Raw genomic sequence first — 27,802 nt, 5'->3', positions numbered from 1 at the left:
TGGGAACAAACTGACCAATTTCTAGTGATATCACCAGAAGTATTATAAGAAATTTCTATATAACCCTTATATCTGTACTAGGGAAAGAGAGCAATGGCAAGATAACTCCACAACCCTCCCATCTCAGCTTAATCATTCAGAGAAGGAAAAGTGTCTCCATCCGGGTTTAGAATTGTTTTCCTCATTAGGGATTTTTCTACCTCCCTCCCTCCCTCCCTTCATTCTTTTCTTTCCAAATACTTATTAAATTTCACTAATATAGTAAGTTATTTGAGAACAGGAATCAGTGATGTGAATCTATATGATGCACAAGAAAGAGAAGTAACTTTTCAAAAAATTTACATTATGTAAGTGCTTTATATTCAGTATATCAATGATATACTGAATATTACCACCATTCTATGAGATTCTTAATGTAAACTTCTGTCTTAGAGATGAACAACTTGAGGTCCATCTCTGGATTAGGGCTTAATTAGCTTACTTTCCCAAGGTTTTTACTTTAGATGGTAGAATTAATATTCAAACCCAAATTTACCTGCCTACAAATCTTGTCTTTTCACTGTAAACTTTTGAAATGTTCCCCATCTTTAAACAGAAAATAGAGAGGATGATAGAAATTATATTAGCCACAAGAAAAGAACTATAGTTTCTTAAAGAAATGATGGGATTTAAAAACTTAACATCCTTCTCCATTTCCTTCTATCTTCCTTCATGTAAAAAAACATGAAAATTCTCTGAAGCTCCAGAACACATACATGACTATACAGGATACCTCCCCTTTATTTCATTTTCAAAAAGCATGTTTGTAGGTTTTTTAAACCTTTTATGTTTTCTTTCTTAGTTATTTTATACATGTAAAAAACATAAGTTCATATTACCAACTGTATGACTGAAAAGAAACATCTGCATTCTGTGACACCATATGCTATTAAAGTCAAGAGACAATATCAAATTTGTCTCTCCAGAGGTAGATAAAAAACTGTCCTAGTGCAGGGAGAAAGGGTATTAGGCATGAAATTGGAAATACTGCTTTTAGATATATACACTTTCATTTCCCATCTATGTGAACTTGGCAAATGACTTAAAAGCTTTAACCTTCAGTTTCATCATCTGCAACAAAGATGTTAATGGCCTTTTGCAGGATTGCTGTGAGGATATAAATCTTCAAGAGTCATGATAACACACAGCCCCAGACCTGCCAGCCCCCACTCCTGAGCCCGTGGAAGACCCTGAGAAACCGTTATGTTCCCAGAAGACTCTGGCAACCCCATAAAAATCTCTTAAGACTACCTGGGAGACCCACCCAGCTTAGAGGACCTAACAAGCTAGAGAATCCTCTTTGCCATCCTAGGTTCAGGATAAAGGGATCCCACTGCCCTTCTCCACCTAAGCCACAAAATACTATATTGGAGTTTAATCTTTTCACTTAACTTCTGTTAACATGCAGCTATTTCAGTGAATAATTTAATAAGTGATATACATACCTTCCTGGGGGCAGTTTGTGACAAGACAGAAAGCATCATGTACGTAGAGAGAACAGAAAGGCATGCTCATGACAAGAAGAAGCTTGCTGGAGAGAAGAAAGGGGAAGTGAAAGGGATAAATGTCCATCCTCCCCTGCACTCCCACCATTTCTGCAGTCCCTTCAGAGTCACTTCTGCCTACATGGATATCTCCTTCTGGATTTTTAGTCTATTTACTATTATTTCCTTGAAAATGGCTGTTCTCATTGAACATCATCTATGGTTTGGCATCCTAGACACTGGACTTAATAATTGTCACAGCACACTTATGCTGCAGGCTATCTTTTACAGCTGAGAAAAGGAAGGCTCAGAGAGCAAGTTAGGTGCAAAGAATGACTGAAAACTGTCCGTTAAGGTACAGACCTCAGTTTCTTCCAACTATACTTTGGTAATTCGGAAACATCTATCTCCCTTCCCCTAGAGAATGTAAAGGAAACTCTACAAGAAAATGAAGTTTGTCATTAACAGTAGCAACAACAAAGCCCCAAATTCTGATGTTTTAAAATAACAAATGGTGTTTGACCTTCATGTGACATGTCCGTTGAGGTTGGGAGGGGAGTGTGGCTGCAGGTCATCCTCCTCAGACACTCAGGCTAACTGGGGTTTCAGATGTTGCTAGACCCTGCTAAGGAGGCCAGGGAGAAGGTTTAGGGCAGCATCTAATGTTTCTAGAGCCCTACCTCCACTACACAAAAGATGGGGAAGGAGAACAATCCCACCACATGCCGAAAAAATGGAGAAGCGCAGTCCTGGTGAGCAGCAATGATCTACACCCCAGAACCTCTGGAGCAAAGACAGAGGGAAAATGAAGAAAATAAATACAGAAGTGCTGAGTTTAAAAGGAGCAAGGTCTTTTTCTGGCTCAACTCTTAACTCCATACCCTGCTTATTTTAAGCCTTTTCCACATGTTGACTTACTTGGCAAGGTGGGACATTAAAGCAACCAGGGACGTTATAAATGTAGAGAGATACAGGCTTATAATTTCAGCAAAGCTGAAAAAATAGGTTGGTCACTCAAATAGCCAATTTAGACATATAGTAAGAATTGCTTATGGTTCAGCATTGCTGCACATTGCTGGTTTAGTCAATGGAAAATTTTCCAAATGCTTGGTGTTAACACAGCACGTCTCTGGAAAGGATGCAAGAGTATTTTGACATTTTGTGCAGAAGAAATATCCAGAATGTTTGTAGAATTTGGAGCCCCTTTCAGATGAAATGAAGTTATGGGTTTTCAAAAAAATCTGTAAGCTGTCCAGATTATTACAAGTATTCTAATTCAAAATCATTAGATTGGCAAAAGCGTCTACTTTTAGAATTCTATAAAACCTACACTGACCTTGAATTAATAAAGCTAGGGAATGTCAGGCAGTAGAAAGGGCTTTAAGGAAGGCAGGTTTCATAACCCCTTCCTAAAGCCTTTTTCTGTATGAACTGTAGTTAATTTCCTAATTTTTAAAGCTGTTTCTCATATGCTATGTGGAGGATTTTATGGAAGAATGTGTCAGACAGTACCATAAAATATATCTCTACTGCTAAAATACACCTTGATGCTGTTCACTTCTCTTCATCTCTAATACTCTTATTCTGATTCAGGCGAAACTGATCTCTCAGCTAGACCACCACCAGTAACTGCCAAATGATTTTTCCTTTTCACCTCTGGTCCCCAGCCATTCATTACTCAGCAACAGGGATCTTTCTCACCCCAGGGCCTTTGCACATGCTATCCCAATCTTTTTTTCTATTCCCTACATAAACAGCTCTATTTCTTCCTTTGGTTAATAACTTAAGTGCTTTCTTGAGCTCCCTAGCTGCAGTATTTTCCTCTTATTATTTGCTACCTTAGCTCATTTGTTTCCTTCATAGTGCTGTTCCCAATTTTTCTGTCTGTTTACTTCTTTGTTTTCTGTACTAGCATATGAATTTCACAAGGGCCAAGACTGGCTTGATTTTGTCCATCCTTGTCTTTACCAAGTACAGAGACCAGCACATAGCAGGTGCCAGAGAAGTAGTTGTGTGATGAGTAAAGGAATTGTGAAAAGTGAGATGATTAGGTGCTTCTTTGTGTATCCAGATGGTACTCAGGCAATATTGTTATTCCTCCCCTTTCCTTTACCAGTGCTGCCTGGTCATTCATATCCCTTCTAACCTACACATTTCCCTGCTGCAGGTACATTAGTATGTCTTCCCATCACATGCAAATGTACTAGGAATCTAAACAGAAAGGCAAAAGATAGTGAAAGTGAAGTACAGGGAGCAGAAGAGGTTACTTTGATGCATTTGTCTTTTAATACATCTATGTTTTTGTGAATTAAGCCCTGACATCCTTGGATGACCTTTCCTATGCCAAGTTTGGAGAGTTGTAATCAGCAAACAAACATTTCTATCTCTTCCTATAAGTTATATACTATCTCTAAATTTGTCTTGAGCAGTGGTGTTTCAAAATAATTTGAATATTTTATTGCCATTTTCTCTTGTTATTTAAAAAATGAATGTAAAGTGAAAATGTAAATATGTATTAAAGTAGTGACAAAAGGGTAATAATACAATTCAGACAAAGATGAAAATAAGCATATAATGGATGGCTAACATTTCATTTTTATTGGATACATTAAAATTGAATTGATGAAAGCTGTCTTCAATTACAAAGAAAAAAATTAAGGAACAGCATGAAATACTGGAATTTCTTATCAGAAATTATGTCTAAAAGGTTATGCATAATTATGACATGTATATCAGTTTTAGCTCTGTGAAATGAATCCCACTCTAAAATACATCTCTTGCATATTTGACTTTCTTCTGGGTTTTTAGTGTGACTTTTCTGAAAGTCATAGATTGCTAATAGAGTGTAGTCCTTTTCCCCCTTGAAAGATGGACAAACCCATTCCCTCAGTTTATTTATAAAGAACTTAGGACTCAATGAGGTGAAGGAATTGGTCCTATAGGCCTGCCTCAGTTCTCTCTGATTGGTTGCCTGGATTATTTTAGAGTCTACATCTGCAGGCAAAGAGACCTCTATTTATTTAAAAGTAACCCTTCATAGTTCTGGACTAATATTCATTTATAAATGGTATCCATTTCAGGTGGAAAGTATTTACCAGCAGACAGCCAACAGTCCTAGATGCACAAGAAGAAAGACCCCTCCAGGCATCTTCTACTTTGTTTTCTTCTTGGTTAATTAATCCCTCAGAAATTGATAGGGTGTTGACTTCAGTCTGTTCCTCCTTTCAGACCAATGAAGGTCAGCCCATGGGGACCACACCTTGTGTTTCTAAAATAGCTCTGCTTCGATAAATTAGGTTCAGAAGAATTTTAATTTCTCCTGCAAGCTTGTCCTGCTCTTTAACTCATGACAGATTGTGCTGGGATTTGCGTCTGTGCTTTAACACATTCACTCTTCCCATCTGGTGCGTTCTGTGGTCGCTGAACTTGGCTGTGTTCTCAATAATCCTCTGGATTTCTGAAGTGGATTTTGGAGTTCTTCCCATTTGTACTAGAATGTAATCCCCAACTGTCTCTAGTTTTCCTACACTATCCCCAGAGGCAGTGACCATCCTCATGGCACTAGTCTTATCTCCAGTTCTCAATAGCCAGATGGGACGAGTGCTCACTGGGCAGCACAGAAAGCTGCACTGAGCAGCACTGCTCTGGAGCGTCCAGACCTTCACTCTCTGTGTATCTAACAACCGATGGCAACCTGACCAAAATATAGGCAGCCCGGACCGGATATATCGGTGATCACACAACCCTTTAGCAGGCTGTCTCAGGGCAAATGTCCCTGACATGCTTCTCTTCTCAGTTAATAATGCATGGCATTGCTTTCCAAACTCTTTCACAAGGCTTTACAAAATCCACCACGACCTTTACCATTTGTCTAACTTCATCATTCCTCTTTTCCTTGAACTGTACTCTTCTGAACTATGTTGTATTTCTAGACTCCAATTATAAACCTGCCATTCCTTTTGTCTAGAATATTCTTTCCCTCCCACATGGTGTCTCAAGTATTCTCTGGTGTTGGGGGACACTTTAAGAAGAGGTGCTTGATCCCTTGGACAATTTAGAGATGTGGAGCTAATGTAATGTTGCTTGATTGTTTATATCATTCAACATCAGAAGGCAATTTAGGGCATAGGGAGAATGTAGAACTCTATTTTGTACACAGAAAATTATGAAAGACACAATCTTCTTAAGGGGACAGATCTTAGCCCTAGGGAGTTAAACTGTTCCAAGTGTTTTGTAAGTAACAAACACTTCGTTCTTTATCTGTAGCCATGCACATGTGTATGTGTGTGTGTGTAACTCCTTCCCCATCACTAAAAACTTCCTTTGGATGCCTTTAACCCACACATGAAGAGACAATGAGGAGCTTTGTGGATAAGGTACAAACAAACTATAGTTGAATCTATTCCAATATTTAACTCTACCAAAGTGTTTTAATACTAGCAGAGTCTTTAAGAAGCATGCTCCAATTTACCCTTTCTTGTTCTTTATGATATCCATCTAGAGGAAAAATTTGGAAAGAATCCTTCACAGCAAAAGTAGGATTGTCAGGAGCAACACAGCTCCCAGCTAGGTGCTGGCACTTCCTTTCGTTCACACCTGAGCCCATCTGGTTAGGAGCATTTAACGATGAGGTTGGATTGTAGCAAAACATGCGGAGAGGTGGAGTACACTCATCAAAGATACATTCTTAAGACTAACATGCAGTAGTACTATTATATTAGAGTGGATGTCAAACATGAGCTGGCACCTCCTCCACACTGCTTCTTCGTTGTCTTTCCCTGGTCTCCCTGTCTCTGTGTTTGGGGTGTAGAGACTGAGAACAAAGGTTTCTGTAAGAAATGTCTTTACTTTGTGACAAAAAAATATATATAAAGAGCTCTTCTGACATTTTAATTCAAAACTTGAGACTTGAATCTGATGCATGTTTCAGATTAGTCCGAAATGGAAAGAAACTTAGATTTTATGATATACCTGGAGTAGCAATATTATCCAAAAAATGTACTAACTATAATAAAGATTTCATGAGTCCCATTCAACAGATCCTAAGATCAGAATATTCTCCCTAATTTTCAGGCACTTGAACCAAGAATTCATAATCTTAATTAAGCCAAGAATGTAAACAGTCTGAGGAATCATTCATAGTTCAAATTAAATGTCCCTGATTACTTTTCTTTCTCAGTTCATGCAAGGCCTTCTCCAGTAAAGCATACTCATCTGTTTCTGCATAATTAAAAAATATCTTGTACAAGGAATAAAGTACGTAACAGAATAATCAGACACACTTGCTAAACTAATTGCATATGGAGCTTGCCAGTTTCCAGTCTCAGTGATTAGATTATGTCTCTCCATTTCTTTAAATATCACAAAATGAGTTTAAATTGCTATGCAGATACTTTCAGACTAATGGAGACATGTAAGGCTCAAAAGTTCATGTTAAATTTTGCAGGGAGTGTTGGTTTTGTATGATAGCTGTTACTGGATCCCCCAACAGTGAAGCATAATCCATGCCTTCCTTAGGCATTACAGGAAAACCTGACTGTTCTGTTGCACTCATTATGTCTACAGCCCTATGAAATCCATGTTTGTGTTCTCTGACACTTATGTTACAGTCTGATTACTGTGGACATTAAAAAGATATATTTTGTTTCTTAGGATTCCCAGACACAACAATCATGCATTGTATTGATACAAATAACCATAGTATACACAAGTATATAATTTTAGAACATGTATACATAGATAAATAAGCAAAAGTGTATGGAGTGTTAACTGTTTCTAAGCAATTCCATGCTGTTTATTTTAGTAGCCAACAATGACATAAGCAATGCAGGGCCCCATCCACTTTGGTGAGTTCCAGCAATGCAGCCTGAAGCTCAGCAATCCCAGCCTACAGCAGTGTGAGGCCCCTAGTTAGTACGCTGTCCGATGCAAAAGTTAACTTGAGTTATTTTTCTAGACATATCTATCTCCCCTTTACTTTTAGGAGGTGAGAGAAAATAAATTTGTTGAGCATCTACTTTAGCTTAAGCTAGTGTTAGATATATCCACATATGACATCATGTTTAATTCTACCAATGACCCTGAGAGTAATAATTTTTATCCCCATTTTTACCAATGGAGAAACTAAGTCTCACAACAGATAACCGACTTTTCCAAGAACATACCACCGAGGCTAAGATTCAAACCCAGGTCTGGCACTCTTGAGTTTATTCCTTTCCATGCTACGTCAGGTCACCCAAACATTCTTAGGTAGCTATACTTTTAATATTATATAAACTTGCTCCAGGACATGCAGGGACAAATCAACAGTGAAAGTAAAATGTAGCAGGACCTGAAACATAAGATCTGTGGCCATCATACCTGATTCCTGGAGCCAAATGAGCTGGAACTCAGGTCTGGGCCACAGTCCCACTGAAAATTGAATGCCAAACAGGAAAACTAAAGCAGAAGTCCAATGTGGACTCTGCCTGTGTGGCAGACTGCTGGGGACAGCCCCATGAACACCCAGGGCCTGCACACTTACCAGCTTTACACCGAGAGACTAATTTCAGAACACACATACTAACTGTGGGTACCTGACTACTATTATAAAATGAGTTGCATGGATTACCTCAGTTAGGCCTGACCACAGCCATGCTGAGATGCAGGTATTGGCTGCAGGGTAGCATGGCCAGCTAAGTAGTGGGAAGAGGACAGACTGTGCAAACAAACTGCATGGGTTTGCCTCCCAGCTCTTCCTGGTTGTGTTGTTCTCTAGCTGAGGAAACGTGCTTTTTCTGTGACCTAGTTTCTTCATTTGTAAACTGGAAGTGATAATAATGCTTACCTCTTTGGGCTTTTGAGAGTATAAAGAGCCTCAAACAGTGCCTGGCTCAACATAATTGTTAGGCAAGGGCATGATAAAGAAGGGCACTGAGAAAAAAACAAAAAATGAAGGGGACTGAATGACTTGTATAAATTTTTAAAGGTAACTGTTGGAGCTGGGATTCCAGTCCAGATGGCAGGAGCCCAGAGCCCATGCTCATAACCCATGTAGTGTAGAGTACAGGTTCTGGTTGGGGACAGTCAGACAGAGGTGTCTGATTCTGCATGTGGGGGACCTCAGGAAACTCACCTGTGAGGGGACTAGGGAAGGTAGATCATGATCAGACCACAACCCTAAGATACCTCCTTATTTCTCTCATCTCATATTGGCTAATCTCAATGGAAATCATGACATATCTGAAAGTCATTTCAGAATATCCTTTATCTAACACCCTTTTCAGTGTCAGCTGGGCACTTAAAATCTTTACCTTTGCTTCACTAATCCTTCTTTGTCTAAATTCAGTAATATTTAATGCCTTCTACCTTCTAAGAAATCAACAATGGTGGACTCTAGACAGAGATTTTTAGGTCAGAATATAAAGACTCTTACTGAATTTGTCAATACCAGTAATTCCTTCTCCATGAAAAGAAAGGTGACTTACACTTATGTCATGAAATGAGATCTTAAAATAACCAGTGCATACTTCCTTCATGTTCTTTCATAAATCAGGTGTTTTAAAAAAGAAATAAAGGTAGCTTTTTCAGCAAAGAAGGAATTGCTACTTTGTGATTTTTTTCTTTTTAATTTGATGTGAAGCAAATAATAGCAGTACATGGTTAGATTTTCTCAGTCCCACCAATAATTGAGAACGTAAACTTAAAAAAACTTTTTTTTACCTATGCCCAATCTAGTCAGATTAGGTTGTATAAGATCTGTTGTCCCATAACTCTGAGTCCTTGGGAGGCATCCTAAGTTAGTCTATTAGAGTCATTTTCTCTAGATTTCATATGCACAGATACACACCTAGTGGGCAAACACACAGTCTGAATTTGAGGGCAGGCATTTTGTAGTAAAAGCCATGCACATCCCACAATTCCAGCTCAGAGCAAAAGCTCTCATGCATTGCTTTTAATAAAACTGCAAAGCTGTAAAGACAACATTCAGTGAGGGATCTGCAGCAGGGTGCCAGGGAGCATTTTCTTGGATCAGCTTTTGTGTCTCACTGTTATCATTTTCTCCAAGTTAGAAGGGGTCACGCTTAGTTTGTTTTACAGCTCAGAAAATATAAGAATTATATTGTAGAGAGATGCAGTAGATAACAGCAAGGAAATTAAGTAAAGACTTTGTTTGAAGTCAGGCACAATGGGTTTGAATATAATTTCAGCCATTAACTGACCTTGTGTCTTTAGTCAAGTTATTTAAACTTTCTGAACTTTGAGATCTTCATCTGCAAAAGGACCTCAAAGAGTTAATATAAGATTAAAATAGACAAAGTAAAGTAACAAGTATATAGCTAGTCTTAAAGAAATAAGTACCTGTTAATACCTGTGCTATCCTCATAGTTGCAGTGATTTTAGTATTACTTGACATGCCAGGCACAGTGTTAGTTCTCTTATATACATTATATGAAATTTGTATAACAACCACAGCCAGAAACCATGGTTAGGTAAATGTCTCTCATTACACTGTTTTAAATGGATTGGAGAAGAAAGGGTCTAGAGACACGGAGATGCACTGAGAGTTTATTACACTGATTCATGTGGGGAGTTCTCATTAAGATGGAATGGCAAGATGGAGAAAGAAAAACTACTTAGGATGTGGCATTTAAAGGGCAAATATTTGATTGGCTATGGTAGCAAGGAAGAGCAAGGATTTAAATAATGATCCTTTTCATCTAATCCCTCTGACTGAAACACACTGATGGTAGAGCACTGATTTGGCAAAATACTGTAATGAAGAGGTAAGGCTATAAAAAGACATATCCAAAAATGGCATGCTAGGCAGCACCTGTCTCCTTCATTTAGTACCAGCAGATATTCCTTGACACCTGCTATATTTCAGATACAGTGCTGGGCATTTGGTGCTAGGTGTCCATAATAAAAGGTCACCAACTCAAAGATACTCAGATAAATGGTATCCATGCTTATGTGAGCTTTTTGGTTGTAAAAGAACAGAAAAACTCCACCTCAAACTGTACATTTATTTAAAACAGACAATTACTGATGAAATAACTGAAGAGTCTAGGGCTTTAAAAACAGGTATCTTGGTGTTCAAATGATGTATGAAGAATCTGGATTTTTCTGTCTTTTGCTCTGCCTTCTTCTACTTTGGTTTCATTGTCAAGAAGTTTCTCTCTTCAGGGTGACAAGATGACCAACAACAGCTCCAAGTTCTCTTCCTTACTAGTTAAGCAACCAGAGGGGGGAAAATACTGCAACATAGTTCTAGTAAATACTGCTGATGGAGGTATTAGCCCAGTTGATCACGTTTCCCTTCTTGAACCAATTACTACGGCCCAGGGTTGGCCCTAATGAACTTCATCATGGACTGGAATAAGGGAAAGGGACTCCAAAAAGGATGACCAAAGTATAATTACCAGAATCAAAGGAGAATGAATTGATCAAAAATTATACATGTCAGCTATACTGTTCAATTAATTCCAACAAGGACCCCTTTTACTGCAAATAACAGAAATTGATTTCAAATTAGCTTAAACCAAAATGGAATTTGTTATAAGAATTTCACGGTATCCAAGACCCCGGAGTGCAATAGGACCTTTACAAGGAACTGACAGGATGAAATGAAAATAATTGGCATTACAGCTGCCCCCTCACCCAACCTCTCTCTGTCACTCAGTTCTTGTAGCCACATGTTAGTCTTTGGTTTTCTCTTCACATCTTCAGTATTGGGGATTTGTCTCACTCCTCAGGCAATTGTCTCTGTTTCCTCAAAACTCACAACTGTCTCACAATGCTGGAGTTTATATCTCTCAATTTTAACTGCTCGAACTGAGATTACTTTCTCTCATTCTCAATTCAAAATTTGTAAAATAGATTCTTACTAGTCAAACTTGGATCTAATGACCATTCTGGTCCAAGCAAGTGTGGCTTACAGGCTGGGATAAACACACCCCTGCATAAGTAGATAGTTATTGAGAAAAGGAGGCTATTGCAAAGTGGATCAAATCCCCAAAGGAGCCCCACCAGATTAACTGAAGGAAGACTTTGTTCTTGCTCTAAAATGCATCTTCATCTTCTGGACCTTAGCAAATATGCAAAGGTACAGAAACCTCATCTTTAAGTGATGCCACACAATATAAAAAAATGGCAAAGCAGAGCTTCCAGGAATAAAATCCAATGTCAAACTCAACACTACATGTTTGGCACCCTGGCCAAATATGTCAGGAAGTTAGCCAATAAGGGAAAACTTAAACAACTACTTACTTACTGGTGAGCTGCAAGTTGTAGAGAAAAAAGTTAATCCATTCTAAAAGAACATTTACTCACTTCCCATTCATTTCCAATGTACCATCAGGGATTAAATGAAATAGAAGAATGACAGAATTACTTCCCTCAGAGATTCACAGATTAGTTAGGGAGACAGACAAGTACACCTGTGATTGAAAAATAGCTGTGATCAGTGCTAAAGGGGGCATCTCAGAATGCTATGGAATGCAGAGGAGCAAGTTTTCTGCTTCAAAGAGGGTCGACTAGTTTGACTAGGGCTGCCAGGACAAAATACCAGAGTGGGTCCCTTAAATAGCAGAAATTAATTTTCTCACAGTTTTGGAAGTTGGAAGTCCAGGATCAAGATGTCAGCAAGTTTGGTTTCTCCTGTGGCTTCTCTCCTTGGCTTGCAGATGGCCACCTTCTAGCTGCGTCCTCACATGGTCTTTTCCTGTGTGAGCCTATCCCTGGTGTCTTTCTGTGTGCCCAAATTTCCTCTTCTTATAAATACACCAGTGAGACTGGATTAAGACCCTCCATAAAGACCTAATGTAACTTTAACTACTTCTTTAAAGTCCCTATTCCCAAATATAGTCATGTTCTGAGGTACTGGTGTTTAGGGCTTCAATATATGAATTTGGGGGAGGGAGGACACAGTTCAACACATAACGAAGAGAAAGAAAATGTTCCAGAGAAGTGAAGCCCAGCCAGTCTTAAAGAATAAGGCAGGAGAAGGTGTAACCCTGCAGGCACAAAAGCAAGAGTGAGCATGACTTATCTATGGAATTTAAGTAGTTTGGTATGGCTGAAACTTAGGATACATACTGAAAAGTTAGAAATTGGTAAAAGATAAAGTGGAGAGATAATTAGGGATTGAGTTATAAGTTTTCATCTTGGGGTGGGCTAAACTATGGTAACAAATGTACCTCAAAATGTTGTAGCTCAAACACAACAAAAGTTTATTTCTCTCTCAAATAACAGCCCAGGGTGGGTGTTACAGATCCACTAGGAGATCTGTTCCACACATGATTCAGGGACTGATTCCTTTCAGTCTAAGACTCTCATCTGTGTAGTCAAGGCTGGATTGCTAGGGCCAGCACTTCCTCTGTAAAGTCTGAACTTTGTAAAGTCTGAATAGCACGCTTCATATCTGCTGTTGTGCTTTTGTTAAGAATGAGTAATATGACCTTGTCTGGTTGCTGAGTTATGGAGGCTGTAATACCATAGGGGGGTTGGCTTTATATAATAATTCTAACAAGGAAAGTATTTGGTACATAGGAGCTGTTTCCATCAGCCTTCTAAGACTTACTAAGGAATTTTATTTTTTATACTAAGAAAGAGAACGTGACTTTCAGGGTTTTTTAGCAGGAATGCTATGAATAAATCTTAATTTAAAATTGTAATGCTGGTGACACCATAAAGAAAGGATTTGTGGTACTATATTAGAAGCAAAGATATGATACTAAGGAGGCTGTTTTGGTAATTCTGGCAAGTGCTTTTGATTTAAGGCAGTGCTCTCAGGAGTGCAGAAGATGGAACAGATCCCAGTGGTATTACAGAAATAGACTCATCCTGATTTCTGTCTGATTTCTTGTGAGGAGAGAGAAAGAGGAAAATTGTCGTATCTCATGATTTCTTGCTTTGGGTGAATGATGAGATTTTGGTAACATTAAATGAGGAAAGGCTCAATTTGAAATATACTGAGTTTGAGACTTATGTAGGATATACAAATGGCACTATCCAGTGAGTTATACACAGCATTATATTTTCAGGAAAGACTATGAAGCTTAAAAAATAGATTTTATAGTTAATACAGTAGTGGTAAGAGGTAGCTGGAATCACATGTAGATGAAATCATCCATTGTAGTCACAGACTGATGTAATGACATAAGAATGCTGATTCCCAATTCCCATTTTTAAACCAAAAAAAAAAGGGTTTTAACTAAAAAGGAGAGTTTAAATAATGCCAAATTATGAAAGCAGTGGTTGAGCTTTCTTTTAAGTATTTAATGGTAAAAAGAAAACAAAATTTTTTGCCAGAGTAGAGATTTGAATACTCTAAGAGGATAATCATTGTAAAACAGAAAATCATTATGAGTTTTCTGAACTTGACAAGTCTTTATACATAAATATTATTGTTATAAATGTGCAATCAATGAAGTCCACATTTAAATAGTAATCCTATGCCCTTGCAAGTATCCATCAAGTATATTGACAAAATAAGAGGTGGCCAGTTTTATTCTTGCATCTGTCTTCCTGGCAAATAATCAGCTCCTTTCCGGAAAACCTGAATCATTTATATTAATATTTTCATTAGCCTGTCCACTTAAGGACAGGTTCAATGTAATTATTACTAGATTAAAGATTGTAATGTGACCACTGAGTTAGAAACATGAATCAAAGTCCCCCGTGAAAGATTCTATTAGGTGATTGTTAAAAAATGCCAAGTAAACATCTAAATAATATCCAGATGTTAGAGAATGCTTGAAATTTCTGTAGTTGATGTTACCAAATTCAGAAATCAAAATGCAAAATATTTTAAAAATATGGCTCCATCAAGGAATACTTCCCCAAATACTGATGTCTCATTTCAGTTAGGAATGTTAGGGTAAATTTTGAAAATCATTATCATAATTTTAGTAAGGGTCACTTACAAACTATATTTGTATTAATTGTACCAAAAAACTCTAGAGTGATTTGATTTTTGCCCTGTCTAACTTGGTGCTCACCCCAAGTGTGATGTTTGTGCACTAGCTCTTATATTTCATGCATTAGCTTTTCTTCCTCTTCCAAACTCTGATTTCTGTATCGCAAAGTGTTTTAAAGAAGTCTTTTGCTAAAATACACTATGTTCCTACCCCCATGTTTTTTTTAAAGAGGAAGGGTGTACATAGTATTTCAAGATAGATATCGGTAATCTAGACTGCAGTCTTTTAGTTACAGAATTTGAGTTAGGCTCCAAAGTGTAATCTTTCATTTCAAAGTTAAAGACTAATACTTAGAATTAGAGCTAACTCTTACCCAGTTTGGTGGGAATGAAATTATAGAACTAGCTTCCTTTTCTTTGGAATTAAATAAAAATGAAATATATTTGAAAGCAAAACTAGCCCATTGCTTTAAAAAATGTATAACTATAATAATTGATGATCAACTTTTATGACTTTAAAAGTGCCTTTCATTTTCATGTTTTATATTTAATTACCATGTAAAATAATAAAAAAGAATCATGGATTCCTTTAATGAACATAGATAGGCACCAAGCTATCTAATAAGATTTTTTCTTGGGGTGCCCAACTTCAAATTAGACTGATGATGTCTAATAGGCAATCTCAGGTACAACCACATTTGTAGGATCCTCTTCACCTAACTATTCTTTTTGATGCACCCCAGAGATTTAACTAATCCCTTTTACACAGCATACACTTTGTAGATTCTGTGACTTAAATTCACATCCTCATGCTGGCACACAAGTCTCTCCTATTCAGAGTTTTCACCTTTGTATCCAGTGGCTAACCGGACATGATGTGTGACTTAACCCCACTCATTACTGCTTCCCAAAGCCTGGAATTATATCCACACTGGCCAATTCTGCATCTCTTTAACACCCTCAAATCTGTTCATTCTCTCTTTCCCCATTGTAGCTAATTTGTTCATATGTCTTAATCTTATGGTTTACTCTAATGCTTCTTACTGCCCCCAGCCTTGTTTCTCCCACCCTACCCTCAGCATCCCCCACCACCATCTACTCACTGTGCAGCCCAAGTGACCTTCCTCCTCATCGATTCTCCACGCTGCAGCCAGAGAGATATTTCTGAAACATAAATATAACCTTAGCGGAAAAAGAAAGGGCGCCTTATGATTAGCATGTATAATGTGGGGGGAGGCACAGAGAGGGCTGTGCAACACAGAGAAGACAAGTAGTGATTCTAAAGCATCTTATTACGCTAATGGACAGTGACTGTAATGGGGTTTGTTGGGGGGACTTGGTGAAGGGAGGAGCCTAGTAAACATAATGTTCCTCATGTAATTGTAGATTAATGATACCAAAATAAAAAAAATGGTATCTGAAAAAAAAAAAAATATATATATATATATAACCTTAGCACTTCGCTGATTAGAAGTGTCAAATTTTCTCATTTCTCCCAGAATGAATTCCAAAGTTAATACCACATACATAGATGGTCCTAAATAATCAGGACCCTTTATACCTCTGTTCTGTTCTATCTTTAAGTCCAGACTCCCTTTTTGGCATCTTGGACTTTTTGAGGGTTGGCCCCACCTCAAACCCCAATCCTCTCCTGCCATTCATTGCCTAATCTCATGCTCTCTATCAGGACTTAGCTTTGATTTTACTTTCCTGTGAAATCTTTTATTGACTACCTATGGTTAGATTTTACATTATCCCTGTGTATTCCTTCAGGACTCTATTCTCATCCGAACATTTCTCTTATCACATCACATTTCAGTAACTAGTTTATCTCTCTTTCTTTGTGTTTGTAAACTCTTTGATGTCCTCCTGGAGGGCTGAGACTCTTCTTTTTTTTTTAACCCTATATCTCCCCAGTGTCCAGCACAGCCTCTGAAATAAAGTAGGCACTCATTTTATATTGATTGATAGAAAGAATGGATAACAATGAGATCTTCCTTACATAGAAGTGACAGGTGTATAAATTTGACCTTTGACCACAAACATCATCTCCTTCCAGAAAAAAATTCCTTTATCAATTTTTAAATGCTACTTAAAATTTTGCCATTACAGAATCATTAATTTTGATAAAAGTAAAGAAATTAATTAATCAATTAGTTATACAGCTCTGGTAAAAGGTGAGGAAACACACATACCTCTGGTAGGAGGGGAGGAAACTGGTTTAATTCTTAAAACATTTAAAATTGATGTGAAAAAATAAATATCTGGCTTCCCAGTCTCTTCTAATCCCTCTTTCTTTCAATCCAAGTTATCACTTTTAAATGACTTAAGAATACATGGACTTTAAATAGAGTTCAGAGACATTAGAGTTCAATGAAAGTAGTCACAAGCTTTGAACTATTATATTTTTATTGCTGTGTAACAAATTAACCACAAAGTTAGGAGTTTCACATTTGGTATCTAACATTTCTGAAGATTGGAAGTCCAGGAAGAAATGACTGGATTCTTGTCTCAGGGCCTCACAAGGGTAAAATCAAGATGTCAGTTGACTGCATTCTCACCTGCAAGGTCCTTTGCCAAGTTCATTTCAGTTATTTGCAGAACTCATTTCCTGTGGTTATAGGATGGGGGTCTTATTTCTTTGCTGACTGTCAGCTGGGTTGTCTCCTAGCTCCTGAAGACCCCACCCCACAATTTCTTCTCACATAACCCCTTTCATCTTCAAACCAGCTACAGCCCACTGAATCTTTTTCACACTTCCAACGTCTCTGAATTCTGCCACCAGAAGAGAGAATTTTCTGCTTTTAAAGGCTGATGTTATTAGATGAGGCCCACCTGGATAATCCCCCTATTTTATGATCAACTGCACCATAAAACATAATCCTGGGATCTTATCACATTCATAGGGTATTTGGACAGAACATCTTTGGAGGGAGAGCTTTAGAATTTTTGCCAACCCCATCCACTGTCTTAGAGTAGTTGGCCGAGGGATGATGTACATGCACTGAACAGGCACATGAAAACACAGAGATTGTAAATTCTTGGACGCCCTATTTTGAGCAAATACTGGCTGGTTTTTCATCAGGATGAAAATACTAGTCATTTTTCTTATGTTTCATAGCAGAATGCCAACTCCCAAATGATTCTCTGACATCCAAATGTTTTGGTAAATCTCTTCTTAATCAACATACCTAAATGTTACATTTTAGGAAGTCTCCAGAGAGCTCAATATTGACCTGTTACTTCCCAGTTGCCTAAAGGATGCTTATGATGAGTAATAATCAAAAGAAAAAAGTGAAATGGTATGGTATAACTAGTAACATTTCCAAAACTCATCTTGCCTAGGCCACATTCTTATATTAAATGTCTCTTTATCCATCAAAGAAGGGTGGCCAAAAAGCCTTGATCATTAACATGAGTTGATCATCCATGAACTGGTGTCCATGAACCTATGGGAGGGAAATACGGTTCTGAACACTGATGATGTTTGCAACCCGATGGGAATGTTGATAGTGTGGAAAAGAGGAGAGGGTAGAAGAGATGAGAGGCTGATGAAGATCTGGAATGTCTGTGAACAACGTGCAGGAAGCCTTGGAAATATTCTTTGTGGAAATCAGCATCCAAAACATTTTTCTCTTCTGAAAAATAGGTTTACTTTTTATTATCAAATGTGGAAAGCTACATAACCATTTGTGTTTCTGTTTTGCCTTGGTAACTAAGCATCAGAACTAATAGTTGTGCATCTTCTCTCTGGCTCCTAAGGGATTTTATTCTTTTATCTCTACTTGGTTGTCAATACTATTTATTCTTTATTTTGGCTACCTGTGTACATGTTTTCATGTACGCTATTTAAAATTCTTTGTGGAAGTAGATGAACATGGTTTGTAAGTATATAGAACATACTATGTTAAAATATACAGCCGCAACACACAAAATGAGGAATATAATCTTAACTGTAACCAACAAACAGATATATGTAAAAATAGATAAAGCCAGAAAAAGGTAGTGAAAACACCTAGGGAAGCCCATGAGTGGGATAGGGTTGGGAGAAAAGAACCATTTTCAGAGGAGGAAATGCTGCTTAATTCCTAACAAAAGGAAGCATTTAAACTTGGGAGACTATGTTCACTTTAACATTACTCTAGGCTTACAGCTCTCCATATTTTGACTTTTTTTTTTTTTTTGGTGGGTTGGACATGGATTTGTAGACCTTTTTGAGAATATTAATGAACTTAATGGAAAAAATTCAAACACAAACATACACACTAAATAATTTTGAATGATTCTCAAATCTAATGTTCATAAGAGAATCCTCTCTAAGAAACTCTAATAAAGAAACCCCTCTATATGAATATATTCTGATTTATAAAAGTTGAACAACTTGAAAATAAAAAAGTGAATATTTAAAATACATGTATTGTATATGTATAAAATTTGCCTTATAATATAGTATTTAGAAAGGAATATTCATTGACATCTCATTACTATGCCTTCTCTATATTAGCTAAGCAGTCTGCTAAGTCTCATGTCAACAGACTCACAGATTGAGATGCATTACCAAGTTTCCATTGAATTAGCCTTTTTTTAGGTTACTGTATTAGGTCCCATAACTATTAGCAACTTAATAACTCTTGTTATCATCTAGTTGAGACAAACTTAGTACAGATACAGACTATATGCACAATTTGCTAGTGCAGAGAATGGATATGGACTAAAGTTTGGTTAGGGCAATGCCTGAAGAAGGTGGGCTGCAATCTGACACTAAAGTGGGCACACGGGAATCTAGGAGACAACAGGAAGTAAAACACCAAGAGCTTAGGGTAAGAGTTTCTGAACATAATGATCAGTGAGCGTTGAAGACATGCTGCCTTCAAATCTGGAATTTAGGATGACTCTTAATGTGGAGCCTTGATTTATTGATGTTGGCTGGAAAAGTCTTTGAAGATGAGATAAAAAGGGATGGTCATCAAAATCTCAGGGTCAAGGGACAACTTGCTTTTATTTTGTTTTTCCCTGGTCCAAAACCAGCTCCTAGGAAATACCCCTGCTCCACACATTTTGCCCCAAATCTTTTAACCCACTAGCAGTGACCTTGGACAGGTTACTAAATCTCATTTTTTCATATGGAAAAATAGAGAGAGAAATAACACCTGTTTAATTATTGCCAGGAATTAAATCATGTAACATAAGGAAACTGCCTGCAATAATAACTGGAACATACTAGATGGTGATCATTAAATTTAGTTTTTTTATCTTGTATTAAATAGTGTGACTTTAGAAAATTGCTGGAAGGATCAAGCAAGTGGAAAATCTGACCTAGGAGGTCTGAGAAAATGGAGGGAAAAAAAGAGAAAGTCTTCCTTGTGTTCTTTTCAGTGCCAGCAGCTGGGCAAACAACAGTAGTGTCCTCCTAAGTAGCAAGAACAGAAAAATGTGCAATGATGCAGAGAAGCTGTGTCTCACATAAGAAAGAGTTGTTTTAATTCAGGCTTGCTGTGTGCATCTGAAAGTGAGTGGTATTAAAGCACAGCCTGTGATTTCTGCTCTCTAATGACTTAGTCTGAGATTGTCTGAGCTGTAATGACACAAATCACACTGTCCTAAACCCACAGGCAATAAAGGACTCAGGGTATGGCCATTAGGCATAGCACTTTTATTTGTTGTGTTCTATTGCTTAATAACTCTGTTATGGTGAGAGAAGATCCATGTTGCATTATAAGTGCTAACTTAATTCAGTGTTAGTTGGTTAATGTTAGTTAGGGACCGTAAAATGTATTTCACACAAAGCAAGTGATGTTCATTAAATAGTGCATTAAGAAATGTTACGTGTTCTATCAAAAACACTGAGCTATAGACATCATTAGTGACACTAAATACAAGCTATGTCAGCTTATACAATTGTACTTCTGAATTTCCAACTGCCACAAGTGATTTTCACCTGTTATATCTCCTTACCCAAAACTCACCATGTTTATAATAATAATATTTCTCTGTTTTCCACTGAGATCAATTGCAGTCTCTAATCCTAATTTCCTTATGTTTTAAATGGCACCCACCTTGTTTTGGGCCAAATAAGCCCTATTAAATGTGCAAAGTGGGAAAAATCTACCTTGGGCAGGAATTTCCCCTTCTTTTTTTTTAATTCTTTCCCATTCCCCTTCTACTAAGACATTGCTTTCAATCAGGTGTCAATTTATTCCTTCCCTAGATTTTAAACTGATATAGTATTTATTCTCCCACAGGACTGATGGAAAAAAAAAAGCCCAAAGAATGACTCTGCAGTGGAAGAACTTTAAGGATTCTGCTTGGCATAGGCATATATTTGGGAGGTGGGGTCTTTCCTGATCCTTTCAAATAATGGTCTTATACAAAAGAGCATGGCTTTATAGCAAGAACACCTAAAAAGAATCTAACCAACCTGTTCTCTTTTGTTACATTGTTGTCAGTTCCAGCTTCCCCAAATTCTGTCTTATTTATGTTGCTATCCAATTGAAGAATCTACAAAAGCATTTCTATTTTGCAGGCCATTGCAATTTAAAATTTCTCTCTCAGATTCTCAATCTGACAATTTTTCTTCCACTATATGCAGTAACCAGACTTTAGATATGTTGAATTCTGGAATCATACTGCAGAATCAAATTCCTAGTATAGAAATGTGACCTAGAGTTGGTAACCTTTATTTGTTAATGTTTTTGATTAAATAATGAATTAATAGACAAAATCGGAAAAGAATGAAACATTTGTGTGCCTGTTTTCTAGACTCCACCAGCCTCACTCCAACTTCTACACCTTTTCTTGTGCTATTCCTTGCACTTGGAATACATACTTCCTTCTTCTACATCAGTGATTTGTAGTAAGCAACCAGAATCACTGGAGGGCTTGCAAAAACACAGACTACTTGGCTTCACCCTAGGTTGCAGGATGGGGCCCAAGAATTTGAATTTCTAATGAGTTCTCAAGAGATGTGAATGATGCTTGTCCAGGGACCCCACTTTGAGAACATTTATCTAGAGTTCAGGTATCCTCTGAAACATACCTTGTATCTCACATGATTTTTGATGATGTCCTCACGTGTGATTTGAATCAATATTGATCTCTACCATTTATAAGTCTTTTGTTTAGTCTTTTATACTCCTACAAAGTCAATAGTCTGTTCTTCAAAAATTGATGCTTTCACGTCTTAATCCCAACCACGCTGAACTTTTCGCTTCCCCTTGAGAAGACCAGGTGTCTTTGTGACTTCATGTTATTCCCTTTTCCTACATTACCTTCCAAACTCTAAGACCTCATTCTATTTCCCCTTCCTCTGTAGAGTCTTTGGATTTCTTGGGAGTTAGCATTCTCCACACCATCTCTTTGCTCCCAAGCATCACTGAGCTTATCAATACCATTAAAAGTGTATGTGTATGTATATTTTGAACTGCTAAAAGGAAGAAGCAGGTCATATTTATATTGGTATCCTTAGTACAAACACAATGCCTCACTGGAAGTATTTTCGAAAGAGTCCCAATTCTTTATAAAATATTGTTGTCATGAAAAAGCACACACAATAAAACCAAACCAAGACAAACAACAAAAAAAAACAATGTGCTATAAATAGCACTTCCCTACTGAATTCTGACAAACAATATTGGAAAATCAACTAGGTCAAACTAGGTGGACCTTCCTATTGAAGCAAAATTTCAGGTTCTATTAATTTAGACAAAGAACATGCCAGATAACAGAATGGCATATTTATTGTTGTTTATGTTTATAATGAGAACTGAGCAGAAAGAGTAGGCAAAAAGAAATGACATATCCTCACTTAGTCTAAATTAGACTACCTAGAAGAAAATTAGAAGTTTTAATGTATATTTAGATTTGTTTGTGTGTTATAAATACATATAAGAAAAGCATCCCTGTTGTCACGTACAGTGAGAAATTTCTCAAATTAGCTTCCAGGGCCTCGTATTAACCATTTCTGCCTTTAATGTGCTTCCTTCCAAAGATTTGATTCTTTCCTCAAATCCACTAGATGTTTTCTTATGCATGACTTTAGGAGCTAGGCAGGCTAACAATGGACATAGTCTTTCCTTCCATCTCTGGTTTAAAATATAAACCACGTGTAACCTCAGTGATATTTTGTACAAGATGGTTATGTTTAGATCTGGTGATCAAATGCATCTTAAAGAGCCAAGAAGAGGAAGTTTAGAGCTGCTAGGTCAGAGGAGGTCAATTTGAGGAAGTAGTCATTTTGACAGCAGATGTAATGGCTTGTAATAAGCTTGACCAACTGTTTCTTATGGAAGTTTTGTTGTTTATGCTGTTATGGCTGCTTCTGTCAGGAAGGGAGTTCTGGAGAGTGTTTGAGAAAGAATGCTTTTCATGATTCAAATGATCAATCATATAACTATAACTCTTCCCTTATATCTATACATTGATGTAAGCAAATTCTCTGGAAAGCAAGATTCGTCCACATACCTATGGAGACATCTAATTTTCCTTATAATCAATCCATGAGTATTTTTATAGTCAATATTTTTAAAGCTATGCTGGTGATGGGCAGGCCACTTTTGCTGATATGAGAACCAAGCAGAGAGAGACTGAGTTTCCCAAGCACAAATGAAGTTCATGTGAAGCTACAGAGTCAGAGGATGTAGTAGATTGAAGGAAACTTAACTTTGCCAAACTAAGCTTCCTCAGCAGAAGTGGCTGAATTCCTGAAGTGGAGCCAGTCACTTTGATATATGTGTTTTATTTATGGTGCAACATCTTCACAGTGACATGTATTACTCGTGTGTGTACTCATGCTCACAGACACATGGCTGTAAAAGAAAAACAAGGACTAGAATTCAACTGGCCAATTTTGTTGGCTGACTGGTAAAAGTCTTAGGTGAATTTGTTGGTTGAGATCATTTTGCCTTGTGGACCAGGTGTGTAATCTAACATGTCCCCCTTTCCAGATCATTAAGAATTAAGTTTTCTAATTTTTATCTGTCCTTCTGATGATGTAGAATAATGAAATCTGTTCTTAAGTCACAGAGACCTACATAGGTCACTTACTAGACACATTAAGTTTCTGAAAGAAAATCTGTAAGGATTCTTTCCACCCTGATTTTCAATCAGAATTGAATTACATCCTGTGATAAGGCAGTAAAGCTACATGACATTGGGTAAATTGATGAACATATATGAGCCTCAGTTTTCTCCTCTGCAGAGAGGGTGTAATGGTGCTTGGTCTACAGGATTGTAGAGAGCCAAATGAGAATACTTGTGAAGAGATTGCCACAAGACGGGTATGTAAAAGTTCTCAATAAATTGGGCTCATATTATCATTGTGAGAGCAATGAGACCTTTAAGATTTTATTCTTAGTAATTGGAACCATCTTATTCTTGAATGTGGTTATTAACATATGCTTAGGGTATACTTGAACTTCTCAATCAACTACCATGAAAGAGACTGCTTCACCTATTTCCAACTGTTTTCAGTATTGTCATTGTTTAGGTGGATATGACAGTGAATGAAAAAGTTAATTTGAGTTAAAAAGGAAAAAAATAAAATAAAATAATAATTCTGAGTTTAAAAACTGCTACTAATCCCTTCTGAAATCATTAATTCCAAGGATACCTAAGCACTGAAAGAAAAAGTCTATGAAGTCTAGTCATGAAAACTGGGTGATTAGAACTGTTCTACTCTCAGTATTTGCTCAGGGACATTTTTTGCCCGCAGATGAACAAGCAAAGGATCTTTACTTCTTAAGTAGACATTTTCTCCCTTCATGTTCCCAGCACCTGTTTATTTGGCACCTGTTATGTGCTGGGCCCACACAAAGAAAAATTAATCTGAGATAATCTCTGCCTTGCAAAAAACCATTGCATTGTTTCATGATGAGTATTTGGGAAAACACTGCAAATATAAAATTTTATTTCAGCAAATAGCAAGGAGAATGTTGTTCAAAGCACGATACTGCATGGGGGAAAGATGACAGAAGAAGGCATGATCTTTTTTTGTTAAAGAAGATAGGGATAATTCAATTAAATTCCAGGAAAGTGATAACAGCCACAAGCAAGGAATAAAGTGTTACTAGAACTCAGAGAAGACAGAATTTTCCCTATTTTAGATGGATCTGCAAGGCTTCATTGAGATATAGGAAATAATATGTTTCTTGAAGGTTGAGACTAAGTTCATTCACTCATCCATCAAGCATTTATTGAACCACTACTAAGCAGCAGGCACTATGGCAAGTATTTGGGTTATAGAGAAGATACAGCTCTGCCTTTCAGGAGCTCATGCTCTAGCCATGGAAGAAAGACACATGCAAGCAAATAACTACAATATAGTAGATTTATAATATTAAAATATTAACAATGTTATATATAATAATAAAACAACATAAAATACAATAATGTAATACAATACAATGAATATAAAATGGTTACTGAGGAAATCCCTGAATCTACTCTAGGTCAACAACTGTGTGTGTGTGTATAGAAGAGGAATCTGGAAAGTCTTCCTAGAGAAGACATTTGAGCTAAGTCTTGAAGAAGAATAGGACTTCAGCAGGCTGCCCTGGAGACTGGGGGCACAGAAGCATTCTAGGTGAAGAATGAAGGAAACTAAATTTCCTCAAGGAATACAAAGAGAGTGTCTGGAGTACAGTGCAAGGAGATGGGGAGCGAGATCGGGGAGTGGGGATGAGCTGAGAGTGGAAATGTGAGTTATAGTGAAGACACGAAGTAGAAGAAGCTATAAGTCAGATAAAGGCCAGATTGTGAAAGGCCTTGTACTAAGCAAGAGGGATCACTTGAGGCAGGACAGTTAGCTCAGAGCCTGAACCTGCCACAGGGCAGTCGTGTCAGCACTCTGCAGGCTGGTCGGCTCTGCCCCAGCGTCCGCCACCTCTCTTTCTACTCCCAGCCAGCTTTGCTGAGAATGTATGCAGTCAAGTTTGGGAGACATGAAGCCAAAGTCTATTGGTATTACTTAAAATACTTTTGAAACATGAAATAGCAGTTGGTTCAGAACTGTTAACTTCTGCTTTAGCTGTAAACATAATTTAGGTCTGGAAATCAAAAGACATGAAACAAGGCTATATAGGTGGAAGCATTTTTTAAACTGATAAGAGATTTTATATTTCTTGAGTTCAGGAATGGTTTCCTCCACCTTGAGTTGCTCAGAAGAGTTCCGTTCCTTTGTTCTTGGAACATTAGCATATTCCCCATATTTCACTTACTCATTTAATGTACTCATCTCCCCCCACTGGTAGAAACATTATTGCAAGTACTTTTTATCCTTCCCTTTCTACTGGAATTTTTGAAGATCAAATAAACCATTGGAGATAAAATTGCAAGTTGAAAGTATTGTTTATTTCTCCATCGACTTACCAGTAACTTAAGGAGCAGCAGAGATAAGAGCCCTTTCTTTTGAACTTCTGGGAATTTGGCAAAGGATTATGTTCCCCAGTGCACCATTCTGACATAAAAACTGCCCATAGAAACCTGGTTTACGGTGAAAGCAATGTCATTCCATGCAGAGTGATGTGTGTCACAAAGTATTTGATTAATCAGGGTGGCCAAAAACAAAGTCATTTGGTCAATATTTTACTAGGTTTTTTCCAGTTATTCCCCATTTTATTTTTAATTACTTTATTTTCCTATTCTCCCCATCTACACAGCTGATATTTTACATAAATGTACTTCAATTGCAAGGTCAACTATAAAAGCTAGCCCAAAGATTAAATCATATTTTGTCAGAAACCTGTACCTGGCCTCATTATTTTAAGGTATTTTGTTTGCTATAAAAAAGAAGTCCTTCAAGAAAATAACCCCTTTTTTTAACCTTGCCAAGTTTCAAGTTGCTTTTTTATAAGCCCACATCTAGAGATCTAGAGATGACAACAGGATGATAGACAAAAACTACATAGCTTTTACAGTTTGAAGGTAAATGAGGAAAACACCTCTGAGAATGAATTTCACACGGCAAGTGAGGAATCAAGGTGTAGCTGTGTCTATTAGTCTTTATCACTAGTTTAGTTCATAACTTTGGATTAGTCATTAAAAATACCAAAGGAGTCATATGTTTTTCACAACAGAACAGAGTATTATATGTACAGGGCCAGTGTACAAAACTCTAGCTTGCAGTGTCTCTGAGGAATGGAGCTCTGCAAAATTTGTGGCCTAAGGACTTTCTCAATTCAAAGCAATTAGCAGGAATTTTGTTTACATCAAATTTTAGAATTAACACTTCCTAGTTCTTAGGCTGTCATTATGTATATTTAAACAAATATACTGTCCCTGTAAATTCCTAGGATGAAATAACAGACCCACGATTAGATTAGTGGGTAGGGCACCACAAAGGAGTTAAGACATCTGTTTTACAGGCTTGAATTTTACATAACCTCTCTGTGTTTCAGTTACAATTTCTATTTCATCTGACTTGTCTGGAGGCACTTGACACCATTAGTCACTGTTTTTTCACACTTAACTGTTTCTTTCCTACACCCCTGAGAATTTCTCCTCAGCCTCATCCATGGTGGATGACCTCTATGAATCCAGTGTGGCTCTTTCCATCTTTTCACTTGACATGCTCTTTCTTAAACAATCATATCTACTTCTGTGGTCTTAATTACTGGCATGTTGGTGATGTGTGGGTCTTTATTCTCAGAGCCCACCATTCTCTTGGGGCTTCAGAAAGCATTTCTAACCACTGCTGGACAACCTCACACTTTCGTAGATGCTTCAAACTCTCAGGTATATAACATGATCCTTTCATATTACTCTGTGATTATGCTTCTTTTACTGGATTCCCTGGCTTGGTTAATGACATTGGTTGTTCAATCTAAGAAACTAATAGTTATCATAAATGACTGTTATCTCCTTCACTTATGACCAATTCCTGTTAGTTCTACTTTTTAAATAGCTCAAGCCCACTCCATGTAATTCATTACAAAAGCCATTGTATTGGGTCAGAACCTCAAGATCTCTCACATGGATTGTCTATCCTCTACAATGTTGATAAAACTATATAGTTTTTAAAACAGGAACATGAGCATTTCACTACTCCAGTAGAAATATATCCATGACTCCCATTACTTAATTTAGTTGTCTCTGTGTAGCGCCAGGGGGTACATTGAGGTTCAGGAAGAAAATACTAAGATTTCTACCTATATTGACTCTTTTGTATTATGCAATATTTGATACTAAATAATGTGACATATATACAGCTTGCAGAGTATAATAATGGAATGAAATGCCTGTGACCTCACTATTCACTTACATCCTAGAACATCATCAGAATTGTCCTCCTACCTTCACTTTCAGCTCCCCCCTCTTCCTGCTTCTGCTGACTTACCCCCACCCAAGCTGAATTTTATTTTTCATAATTTGCTTACTTTTTCATGGG

General features: G+C 37.3%; 1 protein-coding gene across 6 annotated transcripts in view; it reads left to right on the top strand.

The window, feature by feature from the left end:
- The window catches only part of PTGER3 (prostaglandin E receptor 3), a 169,673-nt gene that overhangs the window by 92,160 nt on the left and 49,711 nt on the right, over positions 1 to 27,802 (top strand). Inside the window, exon 5 of one of the 6 annotated variants that reach the window (XM_057500321.1) lies at positions 1,142 to 9,863. The exons of the other annotated variants lie outside the window; for them this stretch is intronic. Coding sequence (XP_057356304.1) covers positions 1,142 to 1,160 — 19 coding nt within the window. The 3' untranslated portion in view covers positions 1,161 to 9,863. Of the gene's footprint in view, positions 1 to 1,141; positions 9,864 to 27,802 lie in introns of those variants that run through there. 6 annotated transcript variants of the gene reach the window in all.

The sequence above is a fragment of the Manis pentadactyla genome, chromosome 4, assembly GCF_030020395.1.
Source record: "Manis pentadactyla isolate mManPen7 chromosome 4, mManPen7.hap1, whole genome shotgun sequence".
Taxonomy (NCBI): Eukaryota; Metazoa; Chordata; class Mammalia; order Pholidota; family Manidae; genus Manis; species Manis pentadactyla.
The sequence above is the reverse complement of the archived record's forward strand: the minus strand, read 5'-3'. Positions and strand labels throughout refer to the sequence as shown.